At 34.7% G+C, this 10,910-nt stretch overlaps 1 protein-coding gene across 1 annotated transcript; it reads left to right on the top strand.

Annotated features, from left to right (window-relative positions):
- The first annotated feature begins 4,666 nt into the window (after positions 1–4,666).
- LOC140325333 (uncharacterized) lies at positions 4,667–10,403 on the top strand. Its single transcript, XM_072403159.1, has 5 exons — positions 4,667–4,762; positions 6,667–6,723; positions 7,366–7,422; positions 8,496–8,582; positions 9,459–10,403. The coding sequence occupies exons 1-5, from the start codon at positions 4,667–4,669 to the stop codon at positions 10,326–10,328; spliced, it is 1,167 nt and encodes a 388-aa protein (XP_072259260.1). The 3' UTR covers positions 10,329–10,403.
- The last annotated feature ends 507 nt before the right edge of the window (positions 10,404–10,910 follow it).

Here is a 10,910-nt window from a genome sequence, read left to right as displayed (position 1 = left end):
CCTATTAGCTTTGTCATACACACCTAAAGCTTCCTTATCTTACAAATTATTCATCATTGTCCCTCAAGAACCCCAGATCTCTATTGAATATATGGAGTGGGTGCCACTAACTTCTTTTTGTTTGTCATAAGGCCAGGACATTGTAACTTATTTCCAATCACCACAGTAAGCCCATTCAAATCCCTTCTCTATATACAGTTACTAAACACTTGTGAATATGCTGCATATTACTCACTAAAGACTACCCTTCATTTTCTCATATTCATAATGTTGCCACACACATATTCTTCATATGTTCCATTGGCCATCTGGTGGCCAATGGAGCCTCATTGATTCTTACTTTGACACACAATTGTTTGTATTGTATTTGATATTATATCCTCAACCCAAAACTTTTTTTGTACCAACCTGGGTTTGGTTCATTTCCAACCCTTTGGCAGCCTATAAATCTTTGCTTAGAGGGTGACTGATAAGGCCTACTAACCTGCTAAACCAACACTTAAAATTTGTGAAATGTAATTTGGAAGCTACTAAAGAATTTAAAAAAACATCAATTCCATCTAATCAAAAACTTAATAAAATAGCATACCCATCATTACTTTGCTAAGAAGGAGCAGATAAGCTCCACTGATGCTTTAATATTTTACATGAATACTCACAGAGCTGACATAATGTTAGTCCATACAATACACTGTTTTGATTTGCATTATCCAACTATCTCTTGAAAAACAGACTTAACATACACACTAGCAACTCTCTTAAGGTAACTAGCAACTCTCCTAAGGCAACTCTCTTAAGGCTAACATGAATTTGGATGAATCTAATGATCTGACATGCCACTTTACCAACCTCTTAAACTAAATTAACATGGCAGGTACTATTGATGTAGATCAATTGAATAGCAGATATTGCTATAATATGCTTCTGAAACTAAAGAGCCTCAACTTCCTCCCCAACTCCCTTACAAAATAAACTTTTTAAAATGAAATTTGTCCTGGTGATTTTCCTATCCAGGTTCTGGATATTTATCAGTATTTTCCTATAAAACAAAGGTGTCCACTCACTCATAATATAACAGAAGCTTACATTCACCTGGACTACCCCCCCCCCCCCCCCAAAAAAAAAAAAAATCATGATCTCTATCAAGTTAACTTCCCTCTTTTGATTCATAAATTGAAGGGCCTTCTGAGACAATTAGGAAAAAGTTCAGATTTCCTGGATAGGTAGAAATAACACTATTAAAATGACATGATGACATGAAGTTCTTATATTGCCTAATAGTCCTCCCCTTGTCTGTTCCTATATGGGGGTGCCACATTTACACGATTAGTATAATGCATCTAATACCGCATCCCTAACTCCTTTGGAAACCTGCTATGAAAACTCCTTCTGTATTTTTTTTTAGATTGAATAGAATCCTGTCTCTGTCATTACTGTGTACCTGGCTTGCTTCATCTCTACCTGCCTACCTCATAAGCTTACTAAAGTATCCTTTACAAGGGGGTAATTCGCTTTGCTAAGTGAATAGCGATTAAGGATGTAAATTTACATCATTATTAAGTGGAGTTTTCTGTATGGTTTTAACACATATTTTTATAAATTTTGGTGTTTTTTAACATACATTTCATTTCACATACATCTCCAAAAATGCAACCGTGTAAAAAGAGTTTGGGTTTATTTTTTTAATTATCAAGATATATATTGCTATCCCTCCTGTCTGTTATCTGGAACCACTTACTGGTTTGTATAATGCAGAAGTGGATTTTTAAATACCACCACTTCAAATTTCTTGCTGTCTGGCAGAATGTCAGTGCCAAAAATTAGTTTTGATCCTGTGTTGAAAGTGGTTTTACATTTTTAAATAGAGAAAGGTTACACAGATCAAAATTAGGAATTATACCTGCCAACCTGCATAGGAGAATCTTCCTGGGGTCTGGTTCTAGTGAATTACATTAGACAGAACACAAATAAACAGTAAGAAAATTATCTGGAAGACATTAGCAGTTCTTTAAAATATTGTACTTATTCCTTTTAAATGATGATTAAGGTTGTACAAGGGGTAATTAATGTATGCAAAAGACATCATGATAAGTCACATTTCATATCTTTACACATATGCCTATAATAACCAAGTCTCTCCTGTAAGCCTCTATAATTTGGCCATATTCCAAACTTCTTAGTTTTTGGTACCTCTGTTATTATTACTATATCCACAGCTTACAGATAGCCAAAAAGGCAGACATTGCTCATTGCTCAAGGAACCCTAACAACCTCAGGAGGAACCTTAGGGTTCCATTGAACCCTGGTTGAGCAATACTGATTTATTCATTTTCATTGGAAAGGGGTTGCTATTGGGTGGAAATAACCATTAGTTTAGGAAAACATAGGCAGCAGTAGCAAAGGGGGGCAATTTTTTGGTCCTGCACTTAGATAGGAATAATACATTTTCATGTAACATTTTAAAGTAGAATGCAGGTTCACTTTAAACAAAACTGAAAGTACATGATACAGGCTCTGCAGAAAACATTAGGTTTTAATAAGGAATGTGTTACATTACATCCATATTACACAACATTTTCCAAAAACTGAAAATTTCCCCTACTGATCACAACATGTCTAACATCAGACTCAGTTTGAATTGTACAGGAAATGATCTTTATTTCCAGTATTTCATTTCAAATAAAAATACAACAGATCATGGTTTGAAGAATCCTAATTAAATAAATATGTTACATGATAAGCAAATAGATAAAAAACACAAACCTAATTCAAGTGGCAGAATGGAAGAGAAAACTATTTCTTGAGCTTCCTTTCGTGTTCTCAAGTAAACCACAAATATCTTTCTTTGTATGACTGTGGTTAGGATCACTTGTATTTCTCGGCTCATCTCCATTTGTGGCGTCTCCAAAAATCTACGTACTGGAAAAACTGGCTCATTATTATTATCAGAATGAAAAACATTACATTCTAAAAATATTCCAGTTACTTTACTTTCCCTATGCTGGATGTAATATAGTCTGTGTCCCAACAGTATTTTGGTTTTCTAATTGTTTCTACCGCAAAATGTTTTTAGTTTAAAATAATCCAGTCACAGTTTCCCGGAGCTGGTGACAAAGACATCTCAAACACAAAAATCTGATTGGTTGTCACTAAGTTTATATTTCTGTAGTAAGAGACAACTAGTCCCCAAATTCTTCAGCTGATGAAAAGATAATACAAGCCAGGTAAACAATATATTTTATACCCCCCTTCCCTTATTTGTCAAGTAGTAAAATTTGATCAATCCTAAATTGTAAATAATTTTCAAATTTGTGTTTTTGTTGTTTTTGTTTGTTCAAATATTTTTTTCTTTTCATAGTTTGTAATTGTTATATAGATGATGAAGCCATATTTGCTTAGTATATGCTCAGACCCTCCATCCTGCTTTGCACATTACGCTAAGGCTGTGCATTACTATTTTTTACAATGCAAGCCACGCTGCAAGTCTATGGCCTGATTTATTAAGGCTCTCCAAGACTGGAGAAGATGGGTGAACTTGTGTGATCTAGCAAACCTGTAATAGATCTGGTTTGGGATTGAAAACATTTGCCAAATAATATCAAATTACTATAGGGAACCTGTTCCAAACTTGCTGGATCATCCAGATTCTACCATGATAGTTTATCTTCTCCAGTCTTGGAGAGCTTTAATAAATCAGGGGTGTGAAAACATACTCCAATATTTATAGCATACCTTAATTACCTATGTGGTTATATATGCTGCGGTACAGTCGATAAAGTGGTTAACTTGGGCTGGATTTCCACAAAAGCATGATCGCATAAATGTATGTATAAGACATTATAAGACACTTTGCAGGACATCCAAGCAGCTTCTAACATTCCAATGAGTGTGAGAAGATTCCCCGACATTTATAGCATGGCCTAGTTACCCATGTGATAATATATGCTAGGGTACAGTAGATACAGTGGTTGACTTGGGCTAGATTTATGTCTATGGGCCACAAAAGCATGGTCCCATAAATGTGAGATCAGGTAGTTCCCTCATTTCACTGAGCTGCCTACCAAAGGGCAGTGAATAGAAGGAAGTGTGTGCACTTTTTGTTTATATTTTCACTGCAACACAAATTACATGTAGTACTGTGCATTGTAGTATGATGCACCACAGGTCAGCCAACAAAGTACATTGTTTTAGCATTACCACAAAGCGTGGAACTGGGCTACTGAACAGATGTGAACTGGACCTAAAAGATTAGAGAAAGTTTGTTTGCAGAAGCACATTAAGCTGTGGTTACTTCAATCATCCAGGCCAAAGTTCAGTTTTATTTTTCATCTACACAAGATTGGGTTTTCATAATAGACACTATTCAGATTATTTACTGCTTTGTACTTCAACCTTGCAGTAGCTATAGAATGCTGTTGTATATCATGAATGCTTGTTAGTAATCATATTTCTAAGATGCTGTAAAGCAAAAATGAAAATAAATGGGTTTTTTGGAAAAGTTTACCATGTTGAGTAAGTGTATTTTTAATGTAATGTCATACATCGTGTAGTTAATCTGCGCAGTTTGGTTTTCTTACAATAAAGATCCATGATTAAAGTTCTACAAAGTTCAAAGCTGATGTTAGTTACATAAAGAAGTTATACACTAGTTTGTAGTCTGTAAGTAATGGTAAGCTTTCTTATGCGGGGACCTCACGTGCGGCCCCAGATATCACTTAAGTGCTATGGAAAGCTACCAGAGACTGGAAAGACGCAACAGGATGTGGGTGCAGTAAATGTGATCTGGTGGTTATACAGCTACTCAACTCAAATATTCCTATATAGTGGGGAGACTGCTGTGGTAAAATAAAAAATACATGGACAACGTTATGGCATCCCAAATCTTGTTATTTGTAGCATTTGTGTAATTTCCCTGAGCTGCAGTTGCAGTTTTATAAATGAAAAGTTGTATAAGGTTTAAACATTTAAAGGGGTAGTACTGATTATCGTATGAAAAAAAATGTTAGGAGGGAGAACTTAAATGCTAGGAAGCTAAAATCAGATGTAAATAAACCCTTCACTGGCTTTAAAAGCATGTTTTCCCACCTATACTTTACCTTCGATTAAAAAAAAAAATCATAATGTAGTACAGATGTATGTTCTCCCTGGATCTGCATTGGTTTCCTCCAGCTTCCTCCTACATCAAAAAACATGCAGTTAGATTAATTGGCTTCCCATCAGAATTGGCCTTAGACTGTGGTAATGACATATGACTAGGGATGAGCAAGAATGCCCCGGGCATTCTTGCGAAAATTTCCTCAAACTTCCAATAGTTCCGCAAAATTTCGGCGAACTGATTCACAGGGATTCACAGGATTCCCTAGGAATCCTCCTGTTTGCGATCCCTGGGGCACTGGAGGTTTAATAACCTCTAGTGCCCTGGGGATCGCACACTCTTCTCAATGAATGCAGCCACAGCTGCAATCATTGGGAAAATGCCCGGCAAAGGAGAACCTCTTGACATTGTTATATACGGTAAGTATCTCTTACAAATGATACATTTGTTACAGATACAAATGTATCATTTGTAAGAGATACTTATTTTACAATGTCAGGAGGTTCTCCTTTGCCGGGCATTTTCCCAATGATTGCAGCTGTGGCTGCATTCATTGAGAAGAGTGTGCGATCCCCGGGGCACTAGAGGTTATTTAAGCTCTAGTGCCCAGGGATCACAGAGGATTTTCCGGGCTGCATGATCGGGCCCCGGAAATCCTCCTGTTCGACGAGAGCTCGACCTCTCGGCGAATCAGAAGGCCGTTCTCGCTTACATTTTCTGTAAGCAAGAAAGACCCGATTCGCCGCAAGATCGAACCTAATATTCTCACTCATTCATCCCTACATAAAACCATGGTAGGGACATTAGACTGTGATCCCCTTTGAGTGACAGTTAGTGAAATAACTATGGACTTTTTATAAAGTGCTGCATAATATGACAGCAATATATAAATTAATAAATAAATTACTTGGGACATGTTCCCATCTGTGCTGCACCTGACCCAGGATAAGCATTGGGAGCACGGAGTGTAGTTGCTTTTAAGGGACAGTTGTACTGACATCAGAAGTACCATCAATAAATTAGCATTTAAACTACTAATGCTTTTAATGAGTTTTAGAAGATAGTAGACTAAGGTCTCAGGTTTAATTGTCAGCCAGTACCCTATAGCAATGGAGTTTGTATTTTCTTACTGTATTTCTGTAAATTTACTCTGGGCACTACAGTTTCCTTGTACATCCCAAATACTTGTAGATTATTTGGTCTCCCCTGGTGTGATAGATTATGTTAGAGAATTATGGTACATTAGACAGAGACGCTCTGAGAGGTTATTAGTGACATGACTGTGGAGATTGCATAATATGTCAGCTATAAAAATATATAATAATAATAATAATAATAATAAAAAATCCACCTTGATAAATATAAATCAAACTCTGCTGTAATAAAAATAAAAACCACTAGATGTCACAGTCTAGATACATGAAAAATTTTCCAGGAAATATTTGGTTGTGATAGCATCCGATAGGAAGGTGAGGAGGTGATTAAAAGAAAAAAAAAAAGCATCCGTTAAAAAAAAGACTATTGTTGAAATACCCTGTAGATGACCTGTAATTATTGTGTCTTGTCCACAGAAAATGAAGACTGTTATAGTCTGGCTCTGCCTCCTTTCTAAAGTCAGCACATTTCCAGTAAGTACAGTTGGGACCCAAATACAATCTGCTGAGTGGACATAAATGTTTGTGTTATTGCAAAGATTGTTTGTTCCTGTGGTCTGCTGTGGTGTCTGTTATTTGGTGGCAGCACACAGAATAAAGAATAATTCAAAGTGACAGTCCAGGAACTAGAAATTGAAAAATAACTACTAAATATTAAAGCACATGCAAACTTTAACAAGAAGCTCCAGCTGATCAAATAATTTGTTGCGTGGTGCACTGTTACATTTATTAAGTTCCTAGTTCTCTTTAAATACCAAAAATCTTCCTTTATATTATAAACTTTTGTTGCAGAGTTAAAGGAGTTGTATGAAACATGCACAGATAATAAAAAATTAAAATGATTTCTGCATATACAGCAGGGTTCACATGGTTCATCATCCTCAGGCCATATGCATATGATGTGATTGGCTCCATATGATGCCTAAACCAAGGTGGCACAGGGCTTTTGATAACAAGAATATATGAAGGCGATTTTATATGGGAGCACTATAAAAAATAAAATACTATAAGTTTTACACTCCAGATTTCTTTAGGAAGCATGCACTTAATTTGAAAAATGAGACTAGATCTGTTTAAGGTATTCTAATATTAAAATATGTTTCTTTGATTATAAAGACAGAACCACCACCAAATGCTAAAGAAGAAAAACCTTGCTGTGTTGAACAACCACGTGTATGTATTCATTTTTTACAATGAAAAATATTGTCTCTATACCATTTTATCGGAGCATTTGAGCTCATATTTAAAAATAGGTTCAGAAAGTGTTTTTGTTGGCAGCAAAAGATTAGTTAAAATAAAGTCGATTAACAAATATACAGTACAGAGTTCCACTGTCATGTCCGATATAATATCAACATAAATCAGTGTGTTAATCATTCATGAGCAAGAGAAGATCTTGGTCCTGATGCATTTTGTCGTATTGTTTTTTTCAGAGGAGAGCGAGACTTACATCCATAACTATATAGTATAGAACAATATTCTAAGGCTTAGTAAGAGCTAATGAATTACTCTTCTTAGTAAGAGCTAAGAAGAGTAATTCATTAAAAAGCAGGAAGGATTTGCTCTTTTTATGCTTGTGAACTAGCAGTATATACTATATATATATATATATATATATATATATATATATATATATATATATACCATTTTTATTTAAAACGTAACAAAAACTTCAGAAAAGTTATCTGAACTAATTTTTAGACATGTTTAGTGTTTGAGATTTATCCCAGCGCAAAATATATTACTTTCTTTTATTAAGAAACAATTTTACACATTCCTTGGCTAAAAAGTTGCCAGACATGTATTGTATGATGTATTTTAACAGTTCCTAGTACCACCAACTGGTAGCAGAAAATTATAATCGTATTTTTTTATGTATACTACTATCTATGGGTATATAGTGCCTAATATCAATTAGTTGGGTGTAAACTGATTATTTTGCTAGTTTTTGGAGAATGAAAGTTGTAAGCTCTTTTGTCAAGTGGGCAATATTTCAGTGCCTAATTCTACTTATATTTCACATATGTAATCCAGAGTGAAATATAGGTAACTTGTGGATTGTTACTGCTTAGCATACTGAGGAATGTGCATTGATCACATCATACAGCATAAAAGAGATTTAACAATGTTCTCTCTGTACATTGACAAAAAGATCTTTCTCCTTGTTAATGCAGTATTCAATATCTGATAATCTTTTTACTGTGTTTTTTTATATTATTATGCAATTTTTATATTTTTATTTCTAGTTACTTTTAAAGGGATATGATTCCAAACATGGTGTTAACATATATTTATTTGAATTTACGCCACAGAAGGATGTCTCAAAATCAAACGTAAGTTTAATAATTGTTTTTAACTATTTCTATAACTTCTGGTTATTTGGTAAAATGAACAGTTCTCATTTTAGGCTAACCTGGGATGTGTTAGGGTATGTTCACACTAGCGTTTTGCAAGCAGTTTTTGCAAAACATTGAAATTGACAGATTTTGCAGCTGCATGCAGCATCTAGGGGCTTGTTTGCCACCCCTTATGCAAGTGTTTTTTACCATTTGAAAAGATTGTTTTTCAAGCAGTTTTAATTCAAAGTAAAAAAACTGAACCACCCTGCTATGCCATGTAGTCACTTGAAGACTGATCTTCAAGCACAAAACTTCAAGAAAACTTAGCATAAAATATTAACAAGCAGTGTAGAAATTTGGAAGCCCTTTGTCAAGGAATTATGAATCATGAATTATAATCATGTCCAACCCTTACCAATATTTTAAAATAACGCTTCACACTAGCCAATAACTATATAGGCATAAAACAATGGACAATTACAAATAACTTAATATTATACACAGAAAATATTTTTACCACAATCTTTTTGTGAGCTTGCTCTTGCATGAGAATTTCATGAAGAAGAGCAAAGTTTTCCCAGCCATATATATGGAATGGCTCTAAAATTCAATGTGAATTTCTAAATGACCTCCACGACTTTTATAAGCTCAAATGATTCAGATGATTGGGTTAAGATTATTATTTGGTAATTTTTTATTAAATAGTCCACTCAGATGTGCAATTTCAGTCTATGGTAAATTAAAACGATCATTTGCTTTTTGTATCCTTTGGTGACTGGTGGTAAAATTTTGTGAGTTTAGGTTCACGTTAATGTTGTATGAAATGTATGCTTTCATTTCTAAAGTTTCATTTTGTTTGAAATGATCCAGGTGAAAGAAGAAAATGCAAAACCTCCAAATACTACATCAGAGGGTAGAAGGAATTCATCTGAAGATGGAACCCAGAATAAGTTTGCAGCCACTGAAACAAATACACCAGATTACCCACAGGACTTTGTTATTCCTCAAAGAAGGAACAATTTACTTACTGTGAATACAGGTGGTGCAACAGTTAGAGAAACACCTATGAATCTTTCACTGGCTAACATTCATCAGAATAAACTAGATACTAAAAACAACATCAGTACTAAAACTATTACACAAAATGTTACCGAAATGTACAGAAAGGTAAAAAATGATATTGAGGTGGGGGATGAAGCAAAAGGATCAGAAGTAGAGAATAGTAACAATGATGTTGATGGGTATTATAGTACAGATTTGATTACATTTACTGACATTCCAAGCTATAGTGATACCAAAGTTACTGAACAAGACCCAAATTTACGCTTTCCTTCTAAAGATGTAGGAAATGGTCAGATAGTTGACTGCAGTGAAACTGATGGCCTGTGTAGTAACACATCCCAATATACAGAACAAAGAACAGTTATTCATCCAGCAACACATAAAACTCATTATCCTACTGAAACTGTGACACAAAGCAGTAAGATCCAAATAAATAAACCAACTGACAGGCATACAAAGCCGGTGACACAAAGAGATAACAAACAACCTCACAAACCTAAAATAAATAATAGGCAGTCCCCAATCACATACCTCATTCCCAGATATGGCAAAGGTAGCAGCACGCAAAGCCAAAGATATGCACCTTATGATCGCAGTCATTATCATTTGTATTATCGTCATCATCACATACAAAGTTCTTCAGAAAGTGCAAGTGACAGCAGTCAACAATTGGGTTAAAATAATGAAAAACTACCTGTAAGAGCAAAAAAGCAAAAAAATAAATTATAGTATCTAGTATCCTCATAGTGAGTACTCAAGTCTGCTGCTGTCCTTTTTTGTATTGACATATTTGGGCACAATCAGTAAAGTAGTGCAAAGAGAGAAGGTTGTGCAAAATATGGTTACACAAACATCCATTGAGCTTCAACCAAAAAAAAAAATGTAAAACCTGCAACCACAGAATGCTAAAGGTACAGTTAAGAAAGGCAAACAAATAAATAAATCATGGACATAATTGCTACAATAGGGAAAAAAATATGTGTGATAGCGTAAGAAAATTTAATATTCCCAAGGTTATTAAATCTAAGGTATTATTTGATACATATATTAGGATATTTTATGCATTTAGACACACATCCCGCATTTTAAAGTAATCCAGGACTGGCAGTCAGCTATATTCATCTCCTCTGGAAGTCTATTTTACATTTTTTCAGAACTTACTGTATATGCTTTTTTCTCATACAGATTAAACTTTTTTATGTGGGTGCAGAGGATGACCCCCTTGACTTTACAATGAAACAACTTTACACCAAATTTACA

The sequence above is a fragment of the Pyxicephalus adspersus genome, chromosome 3 (assembly GCF_032062135.1).
Source record: "Pyxicephalus adspersus chromosome 3, UCB_Pads_2.0, whole genome shotgun sequence".
Lineage (NCBI taxonomy): Eukaryota > Metazoa > Chordata > Amphibia > Anura > Pyxicephalidae > Pyxicephalus > Pyxicephalus adspersus.
Note: the sequence above shows the minus strand (reverse complement) of the source record. Positions and strands in the feature narration are given on the sequence as shown.